The sequence below is a fragment of the Dermochelys coriacea genome, chromosome 14 (genome assembly GCF_009764565.3).
Source record: "Dermochelys coriacea isolate rDerCor1 chromosome 14, rDerCor1.pri.v4, whole genome shotgun sequence".
Taxonomy (NCBI): Eukaryota; Metazoa; Chordata; order Testudines; family Dermochelyidae; genus Dermochelys; species Dermochelys coriacea.
The window spans coordinates 31,833,198-31,848,832 of record NC_050081.1 but is presented as its reverse complement, the minus strand read 5'-3'; the positions used below and the strand labels follow the sequence as shown (position 1 = coordinate 31,848,832).

The following is a 15,635-nucleotide window of genomic DNA, read 5'->3' as shown; positions in this document are numbered from 1 at the left end:
GAGGACACTCCACGGGGGTGGTGGGGAATTTGCTCACGCCCCTCCATCCCAACTCCACGCCTTCCCCACCCCTATTCCAACCCCTTCCCCAAAATCCCTGCCCCAACTCCACCCCCTCCCTGCCCCATTGGACTCCTTCCCCAAATCCGTGCCCCGGCCCTGCCTCCTCCCCTGAGCACGCCTCGTTCCCCTTCCTCCCTCCTCCCTCCCAGCCACGTGAAACAGCTGTTTCATGGCATAAGCGATGGGAGCAAGGGGGAAAGAGCGGACACTCTCTCGAGTGATCAACATTCACTTTCTTTCTCGAATGATTAACATTCACTCTCTTTCTTGAATGATCAACTCTTCTTTGGGGAAAAATAATAATGGCAAAATCCCAGATGTTTTTAGATATTTAAAAATTGCTCCCGGACGGCGATTTAAGAACCAAAAAGCCAGACATGTCTGGGCAAATCGGACATATGGTAACCCTATTCTAGCAGGGTTCACTCCAGGGCTGTGTGCAGGCAATGTCCCAGTGTAGCGAGGAGGAGTGGCCTCCCTCGGAGATTGACAGGGAAGGACGGCCATGCACTCTTAGACCCAGAGAGAATAATTTCTGCTCCAGTCTTAGCCCCAACATTGACACTACAATTTTATAGCCCCGCAGCCCGAACCCTGCACATCTGAGTCAGCTGACCTGGGCCAGCCATGGGTGTTTTATTGCAGTGTAGATATACCCTTTGAGACCTGTCAGCCAGTTTTTAATCCATTTAATGTGTGCTGTTTTGATTTGTATCATTCTAGTTTCTTCTCGTATCCTCAAAGGGTACATTTACAGGCAGGAGGGGGATCAATGGGGCTCTCTCAGCTGGCTGAGGTGCGGTGAGCTGGCACTCTGGGCATGAGGCACAGAAGTCTGCCATGTCTTGGTAGACCCTGGCCAAAAGAACTGGGCTAAAATCTGGGCTAGCGTCTTTTCCCTTCCAAGATGCCCAGCCATGGGTATGGCATGGGAGAGTCACATAACCCCCTTCTGGTACAGTCGGGGCACCAAGAGCTGATGTCAAACCTCTTTGATCGGTTGGTCTTTCTCTATGCAGTACAGACGGTCACCTTGAATCTCAAAGCGTGGGAACCGGCCTGCTTGGTGGGGTTCAACGGTCTCCCCGTTCACCGCCGCCACCTAGTCGTATGACTGACTCAGGGTGTTGTCATTCTGTTGCTCCTCCACAAAGTCAGAGATTCGGGTAATGGGGGGAGCTCCCCTCCTGGCTGGGATGGGGCATGGTTGGCCTGGGTTGATTCTGAGGACTGGGAAGTCCCTTCACCAGGGTCAGGAACCTCCCCCACCCCCCGCAAGGGTCGCAGCTTTAGGCCGGCCGGTGGCCAGAGGTAGTGGCCCTTGTTCAGTTCGGCTAACAATTCCCCAAAATAGTTCCATTCCCTGCCTAAAATAACTGACTAGGCCAGAGTCGGGGCCAGACCAACCATCCGGGGCTCTTCATGTCTCCCCAGCATTAAAGTCACTTCTGTGTGGGGGTAGGCCCTCACGTCCCCGTGCATGCATTCTAACATGATGGTGCCCTGGGTTGGGCCAGGATTAGGCACCACTGTACTTTGTACCAGGATCTGGGCACACCCTGAATCTACCTGTCCCATTACTTCTCTCCCATTTACCAGCAGCAGGATGGTCTGTTTTGCTGGTTTCCTGGGGCGTACTCATGCTCGCAGAGTCCAGACCTTCCCAAAGCTACATTCCATGTATAGACAGTCTCTGGACCAGTGCCCAGAATGGCCCACATGTAAAACATCAGTCCTGATCTTGGGTGGTGCATGGGGTTTCCTGCCTGGGTACCTGATTGCTCTGGTCACAACGGGTCTCCCCAAGTTCTGGGCCAAGCAAGGACCCTGGCTGGGCTTCTGGTGGACCTGTGGTCTCACACGCTGAGTTGGGAAGCCCTGGCACCCCTGGATCCTTGAGCCCTCCGGAGCTCTGATAGGGAGGAGGCCGACATTCCTCACAATCCTGGTGTCCGTTGGGTGGTACCATCCTTTAGGGGCATGGAGCTCTTGGTTCCAGCTGACCCTGAAGGGGGGGTCATCATGGGGGACTTGCTGGCTAGGTAGTTCTCCATGAGCTGGATGGCATCTGTCATGGTGTCAGGGTGATGCCATAACATCCACTCTCTTCCCCCAGGGGGTAGGATCTGGACAAACTGCTCTAGCAGGACCTGTTCAGTGACCTGCGCCCCTGTCTTTGCTTCTGGTTTGAGCCATTTCCAGAATGAGTTGTGAAGCTTCCAGGCAACAAGCAGGGTCGGGCTCCCAGTGGGTACCGCTCCCCCTGGAAGCATTGCTGGAATGTTTCCTCTGAGATATCTAGGGTGTTGAGGATTGCTGCCTTAACTTGGGCATAGTCCTGAATGGCGGTGGGGTCTACACATGGTATGTGGTCTGCAGTACCCTGGTTAAATACGGGGCCAGCACTGCAATTCATTAGTCTCGGGGCCACTGGGTTACCGCCACCAACTTGAAAGTCTCTAAGAAAGCCTCAGGATCATCATCGGGCCCCATTTTGGCAAGCCTGATAGGGGCGGGGTTAGGCAGCTTGGTTGGAGCAGCTGGTCGCAAAATGGATGTGACCTGTTGGACCAGCTACTGCTGCTGCTTTTGGGCTGCCAATTCGCGAACTAACTGTTACTGATGCATGGCCATCTGCTGCAGGAGTTGTTGGTGTTATTGTTGATGGTGGGTGTTTTGCTCGGCCAGCCATTTCAGCAGCTGTTTCATCTCCATTCAAGGGTTTGTCCTTGGGACTTTTTTTTTTTTTTAAATTCCCTTCAGCAGGGACTAGATCAGTGCCTGCATTCTCCATCATTTGTGATAGGACCTTCAGTGGCTGGACAGCCTAGTGGCTAGATCGTTGGTTGGGGGGCTGTAGGAGGACCTGACTTTTCTTTTTCCCTCAGGTCCTGGCCCGGGGTCCTGTGTCGCTCAAATCCCTAAACAGGGGAGATGGACCTTTCTCCCATCCATGTTTTCCTGAGCTGCTCCCTATGCAAGTCCTTTTAATTTGGGGTGTGGCCCCTCTAGTCCAGTTTTCAGGCAGTTTGGGCTTATCTGCAGGTTCCCCTTGGCAGGGGAAGACTTACTTGCCTCCAGTAGCTGTGTTGGCAGGCTGGTTGCCGGCCTGTGCCTTTAAGAAGGTATACAGAGAGCTCCTGCCTCTTCACCAGTCAGTCCCTGACTGAGCCAGGCTCTCTTCTTTTCTCCCCCTCCAGGCCTGGCATTGGCTGCAGGTATAACGCAGTGGGACTAGATGAGCCCACAGTTTTTCTTTGACCCCTGCTGTACCCAGCAGCAATCTCTCTGCTCCTTCACACCCTTCTTTAATTCTTTATTAATAGAGTTCCATATCAGCCACTCCATTAATATTTCCCAGATCAATGTCAGGCTGACAGGCCTACAAATACCCAAGTGATCCCATTTACTCTTTTTAAAGCACCCTTTTAGTCTTATGGAATTTTTCCAGTGTTTCAAGAGTTATAGAAAATCACCATTAATGGTCTAATGAGCTCCTCAGCCAACTCTTTTAAATCTCTTGGATGCAAGTTTTCCAGACCTGTTGATTGAAAACCACCAAACTTTAGTAGCTGCTCTTTAACATCTTCACAAGATACTATTGGAAAGTTTCATCATCATATGATATGATGACAGTATCTGTTTTTTTTTTCCTAATATAGAACAGAAATATTTATTGAATGTCTGCCTTTTCTGCATTATTATTGATAATTCTGCTATTTCCATCTAGTAATGGGCTAATATCATTATTAGGATTCTTTTAGTTTCTAATACTTAAAAACATCTTATTGTTCTTAATTCTGCTGTTTACCTTATCAATTTTCTACAGTTTCTAACTTTTAATTTACGTTCATTACTATCAACTTTCCATTTCTTCTATTAATTATATATTATTTTCTTCTTTTTATATCTGCCTTCATTTCCCCTCAGAGTCATGGCCCATGTTGTTGTTGGTTTTTTAAACCAATGTGACCTTTTTCATTGATTGTGGAGTTTCAGATACCGAGTAAAGTGTTCTTAAACAGTTCCCAATTATCATTTACACTATTCCGTTTAAATTCTTCCTTCCAGGTAATTTATTTATGGTGCCTATGTAGCTGTAGGAGACCAGGATAAGGCCCAGCGGTGCCATCTGGAAGATCACACTGACAGCAAATGCCTGGGTCCCATTGTCAGGGGTGTTGACACAGGCCAGCTTGAGCAGGGCCAGCACCTCACAGACGAAGTGGTCGACCCAGTTCTGTCCACACGGGGGCAGCCCCACGGTCAGGCTGGTCTGAAGGATGGAGTTGCCGAAGCTATTCAGCCAGACGGTGGCCGCCATCTGCAGGCAGAGGCAGCGGCTCATGACGATAGTGTAGCACAGCAGGTGGCAGATGGCGACGTAACAATCATAGGCCATGACGGCCAACAGGATACACTCGGTGCCAGCCAGCGAGAGGAAGATGTAGCGCTGGGCCACATAGCCAGCCCAGGTGATGAACTTGTAATTCACCAGCGTCTGAGGAACGGTGCTGGTGGTGTAGCAAAGATCCAGGAAGGAGAGGTTGCTAAGGAAGAAATACATAGGGGTGTAGAGACTGGTTCCAGCCACAAGACAACAATGATGGCCAGGTTCCCCACCAGGTTCAGGATGTACAAGACCAGGAAGACCACAAAAAGCAGCATCTTCAGGCATGGCTGGTCAGAGACCCCCAATAGGATAAACTCTCACTGGGACCTTCCGTTCCCTCTTTCCTCCTGCAGGGAGAAGGGACAAAGATAAGTCTGAAAGGAGCCCCAGTAGCCATACACAGGAGGGTCACATTCAAGGGCAGCCCCATTTGCTCTGAATAAACCATGCCAACTTGTGACTTGGTAATAGTCAGTCTGGGCCAGTTGGGTGGCAGGTCAGATCCTTCTGCCAGGGAATGGCTTCATTGCAGAAAAGTGGTTCTGTGGCACTTAGTGACAAAGGAGGATCCATATGCCAAGGAATCAAAGTGTCCTAGAAAACTGATTCTGTGGCAGTTCATGGGATCAATAGGATACATGTGCCAATAAATGGATTTGTCATTGAAAATGGATGCTTAAATTGTAAGGTCTTTGGGACATAAGGCGTTTTATTATTAATTATTATTATTATTATTCTGTATTTATATAGATCCTAGTTGTGACTGGGGCTCCTAACTATGACTCCAGTTTTATTCTTATCCTTAATAATATGTCACAAAATTAAATCATAATGGAGCTGTGGCAATTGATGGCAGTCATAGGATACTGTAACAGGGCCCTCCACCTCCCAAATCCCCCTCATGACAAGGGTTGGCTCTGTGGTGCTTTGCCTCTCTTTCTCCTCTTCAGGAGCCCTTAAGAAATCCACACACTCTTTCTCATGGCTAACACCAGCCCTGCCTGGGGCTCATTTAATAACAGAAACAGTTCAAAAGAACCCTCCAAGTCCCAAAAGAAAGTTCATCACAACAACTCAAAAGTTCATATTCAGCTTTGGGGTCTTCTACCACACCTGGACTCTTCTTCCATCCTGGTAAACACTTCATAAAGCCACCACTCCTAGCCCTTCTGAGCTAGAGCTCAACTTCTGGCTCTGGCTTCCAGGTTCCATCCCTTCTCCCAGTCAGGGTCCCCTGTAAGGGCCTCCTGCTCAATGCTGCTCTTATCTGCCACAGCTTCCACCTCCTGTTCCCTTCCCCTCTGGCTCTTTATCGGGAACTCTTGTCCCCTGTCAGGCCCCGTCAAGGCTGTTAATGAGCCACAGGTGAGTGGGAGTAGTTCCCTCATAAAGGGCTCAGTCCACCCTGTGACACAGCTGGATGCCAAGAAACAGAGTTGAGAGACAAGGTAAATGAGATAATATCGTTTATTGGACCAACTTATGTGGATGGAAGGGACAAACTTTCGAGCTTCACAGAACTCTGGAGAGGGTAACCAGAGTATTCAAGTTAAATACAAGACGGGACAGAAGGTTAAGCACATTGCAGAAGACCACTTAAAATGAAGTGGGCAATAAACACAAAGTGGGAAATTAACACCTCTGCAGTTGTCAGACAATGGAAGATTAGTAAGCAGCAGGGTTACAAATTGTTGTAATGGGCCATAAAACCAGAGTCTCTGTTAAGTCCAGGGTTTTCAGTGTCCAGAAGACTTATGAATTTAAGTGCTCAGGCTCATCTTTTGAAGGTGTTGTGCAGCTTTCTTTTGAAGCCTCCAACATAAGTTGGTCCAATAAAAGAGATTACCTCACCTACTTTGCATTGCTCGTATCCTGGGACCAACCTGACTACAACAATACTTCAAACCAGTTGTCATGGTAAAGTGCAGCTGTGGCAGTTGGTGGCAGTTCTAGGATATGTATGTCAGAGAATAAGCAATGAGACAATCTACCCATAACAGAAATTTCTTCCTCAGTGCAGACAATTAGAGGCTGAGTTATACCCTGAATCATGGGAACATATATTCTTTAAACATTTGAATCCTCGATAGTATATATGATGAGGTCATTTCAACATGCAATGCCCTTCTCAGAAACTTCAAAGAAAAATGCTTTTAACTCAAATTGTAACCTTAACTCTGACCTTTACAATAATTTATAAATTTCTGTTAGAAAATTTTTGAATAACTCTTATTGTTATGCTTATACAAAGTACACGAGATTTTTTATAGGGGAGAAGGCAACATGCTGCATTTATTGAGAATAAAGCAGTTAGCATATGCTTTTCAGTTACACACACATACCATGCACTCAGTCCTGCCAGTCGATGTTTATAGTTACCAGTCCAGAGTCTGGATCAATCTAGTGGCCAGCCAGATTGGTCGCAGAGGGGAGCCGGGCTCTGTCAGTCACAATCCGATGCTCCTGGAGTTGTGGCAAGATGAACCCAAAGCCCCATGGCAAAGCATCCTGTTCTTATAGTTCTTTTTTCTCCATTGAAGTCTATGGATTTTGCTGTGTCAGTTTATGACCGGTTACTTCTTAATTGGTGTTATTTTCTGATGTTAACATTCCAAAGCACCTCCGAGAGGGTCATCCTGTTCTAGTTTTGATTTAATCAATTGTCTTATCTCTAGGGGTGCCAGCCTCCACCTCAGGGTTGTCAATTTGCCTTCCCTCAATCATGGATGTGCGTTGATGGTTCTCTGGCGTTGATAAGTCTCATTAAGTCCCTTGACCATCTGGCTCCAACAATAGCCTTCACACCTTATTTTTTCCTGATGCATACACTCCTCATTCACACAAACAATATTTTACAAAGACCTTCAAAAGTATACAAACAGCAGTGTTTTATGTTGAGCAAGAAAGGCATTGTAAATTAAACCTTACTAAATCTTGTGGTCAAAACAGTTTACATTGTGGCCCGGGCCTTTAACGTTCCTTTAATCTATTTAACAGACACAATACAAAACCCTGTCTTTTACTCACTAAACCTTAAAACAAAGAAATGACTGTAATGCATTCTATATGCATTACAGTTTGTAATACATATAGAAAACAAGACCCCATCTTTTATAATACAACTTATCCTAAAACAAAGGGTGACCATAATCAGTCATAAGGACTGTTCTGGTCTGTCCATGCCTTAACATTAGTACAGACACTGGCAGTCTCTCAGATGCATTTCTACCAATGCCACAGGGGGTCCTTCCTTTCTGCTATTCAAAAAGGGGTGGCTGGCAGGATAAACTCAAAACATACATGAATACATTTGATACATATTACATTATAACCTTTAATACAAATGTAAATTCCTACCCCAACATTATTATTAACTGTCATGCATCTTATCAGTAATTTTTGTAGCAGTCATAGAAACTTTGTATGTCATTAAGTTAACTTCTAATTTACCATGGAGCTCTCGACCAACCTTGGTGAGGAAACAACATCTAGAATGAATGCCTAATCTTTCCCTGGGAAATGTCATGAAGCATGAGTAACACAGGTTAATTTTGGGTCATGTTAAAAAGTATTTCCATTTACCTGTGTTACCTTTGTTGCCTTTCAGTTTATTGGAGTTGTCAATTAATCATCAAACATTATCAACTAACCATTAATGATTGCTATGGTGACACCTAGAGGCATTCATTTAACACTGCGTTTCTTGAATTTCAGAGATTTCATCAGCCATCCCTACCAATCTATAGACCCAGAATCCAAACCCCAATAACTTTGTAATCATTCAATTTTGCATCTGGTTCTTGGTACCAGACACCAGATGAGCCCAGGAAAGTCCACTGGTGCCCATTTCATGTGGTTTTTGGAACTGGTTTGTTCCCCAGGTCTGCTCAGTAAAACGTTATAAGCACTGGCAATTCTTAACTGGTAATTTTTTGCAGGAGGATGTATGTCAGGAGCCCCATGACCAAACCCCAAATTTGAACTTCTTACTGCACTCTGTCCCTGATGTGGCATGGCAAATTACAGGGTAATCTACCTATTTGTTTCCATTTTAGATCACTTTGAAAAACTGGCTGATAAACAGAAATCTATCGACCTATCTGTCTACAATCTATGGCTGAAAGGAGTTAATTATATGGAGAGAATGAAATAATTTAATGTGTATAGGTTGTCTAAATGATTATCTTAATTATTATTACTAATAATTAATTAATAATATAATATAAAATGCATTAAGAAAGATATGGACAAATTGGAGACAGTCAAGAGGACATCAACAAAAACTATCAAAGGGTTAGAAAACATGACCTATGAGGAAAGGCTGAAAGAACTGGGCATGTTTAGTCTAAAGGACAAAAGGCTGAAGGGGTACCTGGAAACAATGTTCAAATATGTGAAAAGTTGTTATAAAGAGGATGGTGATCAATGGTTCTCCATGTCCACCCAGGGTGGGACAAAAAGTAATGGCCTTAACCTGTACTAACGGAGATTCAGGTTAACTATTAAGAAAACTTTCTAAGGGCAAGTCTACACTTAAAACGCTGCATAGGCTCAGCTGCTCTAAGCCTATTGGAGAGAGCTTTGAAAACCAATAACTCACTTGTCAATACTATCATGACAAAATGTGTGTAGCAACATTGTACTTAAAGTAATAAACATAAGATGAAATTAGGTCTGAAATGCATTTACCAAATAAGTCTGGGTAAAGCAGTTTCTTGAACACAAAGGAGTCTAACCAGGTGTCATCAAAGTTGATGGGCAATCACCTTTCAAGTGGCCAGTCTTAGGCCAGGAAGCAGCACAGGAACAACCTGATCTGCATTTAAACAAACAACAGCCTGGCACATCTTTCACCATGAGACTCCTTGTCTCCATCCTCGCAGCAGGAATGTACTTGATCTAGGCATAACCCTCAATAAAATTCATTTCAAAGGGGGACTGGATAATAAATGTGAGGGGCAAAAACACCCCAAAGTATCTCTCCCTATCCATCTCTCTCTCTTTCCCCTAAGAAGACAAAAGAAACAGACTTTGTATTTTGGATTACAGAATAAAACACCTTTATTTCTCTACAAAGAGAGAGATTTTAATGAGTACAAGTATAAGGTATTAAAGTCAGATTGGTTACAAGAGAAATAAAGATAAATCACTTCCTAGTTACTAAACCTTAGCAAAGCAGACTTGGCTCAAGGTGAAATCCCTTACCACATGCTCCCAGTAACATTGCTGAGCCAATTCTCAGGCCAGGATCGGCTCCCAAACTGATCCATTGCTGTGTTTAAACTGAATTGTCTGAGTAACTCCATTTAAAGTCACAAACTGTTGGATATTGATCCCCTCACAGGAGCAACAGACCAAAAATATCTGAACTGTCCAGGAGAGGGCTGGGCAGTGCAGAACACACATCTTGGAGGTGGGGGGGAATTCTGGACTAGGAGTGTGTTGGGGTCACCCCACAAGTAGTAACCAGGGCTGGTAGAAGCCAGAATGTGGCTGGTTTTTGCGGACAAGCTGCTGGGGTAAGAGTTCCTGGACCAGGCTCTGGCTACGCACAGACACTCAGGGTGTGACCCACATGCTGGGAGGCTGTTTGTGAGTGACCCATGTTGGACTCTACAAACAGGAAAACATTGGGAGGCAGGCAAGGTTGCAATGCAGGGGTGACACAACCCCTCGCTAATCTGGATTGCACCCCGGAGTGCCATACTATCCTGGGAGTTTTTTAAGAACAGGTGGGACAAATACTGATCAGGTATGGTCTAGGTAATCTTATTCCTGTCTCAATATGGGGGTATGGACCATATGACCTCTGGAGGTACCCTCTAGTCCTACATGTCTATGATTCTACTACCACTGTTGACATGAATCTATTATTTGTATGTACTTCTCTGTGCGACTGACAGGGACCACAGTCTAAACACGCAGGAAGGGCATAAAATAATCCCTGTACCACTAATAATATTTTAGACCCTGATCCTAACAGCAGTTAGAGCTGAGGTTTCCAAAGGAGCTTTAAGGAATGATGCACCCAAATCCACTGATTTTCAGGGGGATTATGGGTTCAGATAGGGCTAAATATGCAGATAGGCACCAAATAGGATTTTCTTACTCCCATTGATTCCAATAGGAGTTAGGCCCCTAGCACGCACGTGCATCTGTAGCCACCTAAATCACTTTATAAATTTGGTCTATGCTGCCTACATGCCTTAATCTCCTTTATCCAAACCCATCCAATTGATGTCAGTGGGACTGCCTGTGGGCTTAAGTTAACCACATGCATAAATCTTTGCAGGATCAGGGACTCTCAAGGGACAAAAGGTTTACACAGCACTTTACGAACACAGGATCCAGTCCTGAAGACGCGTATCCAGGTGATTAACTACTCACCTGTGGAAAGTTATCCCTGCATAAGTTTGTGGGTTAGGGGCCCTGGATAAGACAGATTCCAACCCTAACCTAATCTACCAATCTATGATAGTTGTCTGGTCCCCAGCACCACAGTATCTGAGCACCTAACAATCTCTAATGGCCTGCTCCCCAGCTCTTGAACCCTCCCCAGTAATAAACACAGTGATCATGAATAAGTGGTGGAAAAAAACCCGGACTCACATCCATTCATCTCCGGCTCTGCTCTCTTCAGATCCCTCCTGCCTGTGTTGGATCATATTAAAGAAGTTCTGTATTAAAATCACAAATGAGTTTGACTCCCCACAGTTTAAATTCCAGGGTATTATGAATTAAGAGGTCTCTTGGTTTTTGGTCTCTTGTTTTTACTGTTTCTCTCCATCTCTGGGTGAAACTTGCAAGCTGCTAATTGTATTAGTACATCCTAAGACAGAGTCTGTTCTCAGAGCAATACTTTGCAACAACTATTTGCACAAAGAGAGACTCAAAGCAATACTTTGTAACAACAGAAACAACACACAGAGACTCCCCGCCCTTTTGTTGTATTTATCTCACTTTGTTTAACAATTGTGATTAAAATAGAGATAGAGGATGTATGTGGATGGATGCTTGGTGTGAATAATAAATGAATGATCAGGGAAGTGCCAGTCTAGGAGTTCAGTGTCGATCGGCCGAAGAATGCGCAGAGTGGAGACAACCAGAGGACCCCCCGGAAGGCAGACTGGAATCCACCCAACAGACTCAAGGATGGGAGAACCAAAGAACAAGATAACATCTGGCATCACAGAGGCATCAGGAATGTGCCATCTGCTGATTGATTCAGCTACAGCATGATGAAGTAATTCCCGTAGACTGACATAGGAATAAATTCCTGTAAAAATGGATTCTAGAAACTGAGAACTTTGGGGTCTGATTCTGCAGACCAACTTCCAGGAACATCAGATGAGCATCTGACAAGGCCCTGCTCCCTCCTCGTCTCCAGGCCACCTGGCCAGTGGCTTGGCACGAACAGCTCTAAGGCTGGTAACTATGATAACAACCTTGCAGAACCTGTGTGTATGTGTATGAATGAATGTGTGAATAAATATGAAATTGAATGGAATGTTATAGCTATAACTAACTGCTTACTATGATTCTTTCTGTATTCACAGTAAATGTGGCATTTTGCCTTATTCCCTTTAATAAGATCCTGCTGGCTTTTATTTTATTGGTATAACACCTGAATAGCTCCAGGCCATTCAGATGTTCCAATACAGGGCAGAGTCTGGAGTCCCTGCTCTCCTGAGCCCCCCAGCGCCTGGGATGAAGCAGCCCTGAGCTGTGGATCTGAATGTCTAAGTATCTACAGTACCAGCCGGATCAGTGGGCAGCGATCGATCCAGCAGGGATCGATTTATCGCATGTAGTCTAGACATGATATATCGACCCCCGAGCGCTCTCCCATCGACTCCTGTACTCCACCGCTGTGAAAAGCACAGGCGGAGTTGACGGGGGAGCGGCAGCAGTTGACTCACTGCGGTTATTCACGTAGCTGAAGTTGTGTAACTTAGATTGATCCCCACCCCCCTAGTGTAGACCAGGGTCTCTGGGTCTATACTAAGAGCCTCTGGGGTCAGGGGTCTCTTGGGTCAGGGAGACCAGCTAACTTTGCCCCCTGTTGTGGGGCAGCACTATCTGTATCTGGCTCTGGAAGCCCTGAGGCTGTAGGTGTTGCCCCACCCTCTTCTCGGGCCCTGGAATGGGTCTCAAAAGAAGGGGAATGGAGCAAACTGGATGTTCAGAGCCAGTGTCACATGGTCACAGAATACCCCTCATCCCAGGGACCTAGCCCACTCGGTGTATGTGTGAAGTACCTGGGCACAGGTTGCCCCAGGTTGGGAGGGATACCCTGTGCTTCTCAACTGGCAGGATCTCCTAGAAGCCCAGAGTCCACAGTAATGGAATAAATAAAATCCCAGAGATGGGGAGGAGACAGAGAGAGATGGTTATAGTGAGAGGGATGGAGAGAGAGTTGATGGATGAGAAAGAGAGAAAGAGAGAGGTGAATTGTTAGGACAGAAAGAAAGGCAGAGAGAAGGATGGATAAAAACAGCAATAAAGAGAGGATAGATCAGAGAGATGGATGGGTAGCAGGATGGAAGGGGGAGAGGTAGATGGATAGAAGGATACAGAGGGAGAGAAAGAGAGATGGATGAGCAGATGAATAGCGAGTGGGTAAGAGATGCAGAGAGATGGATAGAAATACAGTGGATGGCTGGAAGAATTGATGGAAGGAGGTAGGATCCCCAGCCTGATCCCCATCCTACTCCAGCCCTGGGGTCTCTGACCTCCTGAGAACAGTATCACACTATATGTGGGCTTCCCCAGCTCTGAAGAACAGCTGAGAAGGGCCCTGTGTCTCTGTGAAAGTAGGAGGCTGCTCCTTGCGTAGGTCATGATAGTTGTCCCTGACTGCATAGGGCCATGGGTGTGGGGGAGGGAGCAGACAGCACCCTTATGAATGTCAAAGCGGGGCAGGGAGGAGGGGCTGTGCCTCCCTTAAGCCTCCCCAAGGAGCTGGGACTTGGCTGGAGAGGTTTGTGGGGCCTCAGGGTCGCACACACACCAAACTGGACATGAGACTCCTGCAGCTACTACAGGACAGGCCCATCAAGGAAAATAACAGATCACCACTGGCCATCACGTACAGCCCCCAGCTAAAACCTCTCCTGCGCATCATCAACAATCTACAACCTATCCTGGAAAATGATCCCTCATTCTCACAGGCCTTGGGAAGCAGGCCAGTCCTTGCTTAAAGACAGGCCCCCAACCTGAAGCAAATACTCACCAGCAACTACACACCACACCACAGAAACACTAACCCAAGGACCAATCCCTGTAACAAATTCTGTTGCCTTCTCTGTCCCCCATATCTACTCTAAAGACGCTATCATAGGACCCAGCCACACCATCAGGGGCTCATTCACCTGCACATCTACTAATATGATAGATGCCATCATGTGCCAGCAATGCCCCTCTGCCATGTACATTGGCCAAACCAGACAGTCTCTACGTAAAAGGATAAATGGACACAAGTCAGACATCAGGAATGGTAACATACAAAAGCCAGTAGGAAAACACTTCAATCTCCCTGGGCATTCAATAACAGATTTAAAAGTAGCCATTCTTTAATAAAAAAAACTTCAAAAACAGACTTCAAAGAGAAACTGCAAATCTACAATTCATTTGCCAACTTAACACCATCAGTTTGGGCTTGAACAAGGACTGGGAGTGGCTGCCTCACTACAGAAGCAATTTTCCCTCTCTTGGCCCTGGTCTACACTAGGCGTTGAGGTCGAATTTAGCAGCGTTAAATCAATGTAACCCTGCACCCTTCCACATGATGAAGCCCTTTTTTTCAACTTAAAGGGCTCTTAAAATTGATTTCCTTACTCCACCCCCGACAAGGAGATTAATGCTGAAATTGGTTTTGCTAGATCAAATTTGGGGTACTGTGGACGCAATTAGATGGTATTGGCCTCCAGGAGCTATCCCAGAGTGTTCCATTGTGACCGCTCTGGACAGCACTCTCAACTCAGATGCACTGACCAGCTAGACAGGAAAAGGCCTGCGAACTTTTGAATTTCAATTTCCTGTTTGCCCAGCGTGACAAGTTGCAGGTGACCATGCAGAGCTCATCAGCAGAGGTGACCATGATGGAATCCCAGAATCGCAAAAGAGCTCCAGCATGGACCGAACGGGAGGTACAGGATCTGATCGCTGTATGGGGAGAGGAATCCGTGCTATCAGAATTATGTTCCAGTTTTCGAAATGCCAAAACATTTGTAAAAATCTCCCAGGGCATGAAGGACAGAGGCCATAACAGGGACCCGAAGCAGTGCCACGTGAAACTTAAGGAGCTGAGCAAGCCTACCAGAAAACCAGAGAGGCGAACGGCCACTCCGGGTCAGAGCCCCAAACATGCCGCTTCTATGATGAGCTGCATGCCATTTTAGGGGGTTCAGCCACCACTACCCCAGCCGTGTTGTTTGACTCCTTCAATGGACATGGAGGCAACACGGAAGCAGGTTTTGGGGACGAGAAAGACAATGATGAGGAGGTTGTACATAGCTCACAGCAAACAAGCGGAGAAACCGGTTTTCCCGACAGCCAGGAACTGTTTTTCACCCTGGACCTGCAGCCAGTACCCCCTGAACCCATCCAAGGCTGCCTCCCAGACCCACCAGGCAGAAAAGGGACCTCTGGTGAGTGTACCTTTTAAAATACTATACAAGGTTTAAAAGCCAGCATGTTTAATGATTAATTGGCCCTGGCATTTGTGGCTCTCCTGTATATACTCCCAAAGCCTTTGCAAAAGGTTTCTGTGGAGGACAGCCTTATTCCATCCACCATGGTAGGACACTTTACCACTCCAGACCAGTAGCACGTACTCAGGAATCATTGTAGAACAAAGCATTGCAATGTATGTTTGCTGGCGTTCAAACAACATCCGTTCTTTATCTCTCTGTATTATCCTCAGGAAAGTGATATCATTCATAGTCACCTGGTTGAAATAGGGTGCTTTTCTTAAGGGGACATTCAGAGGTGTCCGTTCCTGCTGGGCTGTTTGCCTATGTCTGAGCAGAAATGTTCCCCTCTGTTAGCCATGCGGTGCGGGGAGGCAAAATGCGACCTTGTAACGAAAGCACATGTGCTATGTATGTAATGTTAATAGCAAGATTTACTGTGAAAGAGTGTACCCATTGTTCTATAAAATGTGTCTTTTCAAATAGCA

General features: G+C 46.1%; 1 protein-coding gene across 1 annotated transcript; it reads right to left on the bottom strand.

Annotated features, from left to right (window-relative positions):
- Window positions 1–3,993: 3,993 nt before the first annotated feature.
- LOC119843049 (olfactory receptor 2B2-like) lies at window positions 3,994–6,318 on the bottom strand. The gene is given in 3 exon segments (XM_038371949.2): window positions 3,994–4,644; window positions 4,647–4,772; window positions 6,312–6,318. Coding segments are annotated over 3 exon segments (675 nt in total). The 3' UTR covers window positions 3,994–4,102.
- Between the last annotated feature and the right edge of the window lie 9,317 nt (window positions 6,319–15,635).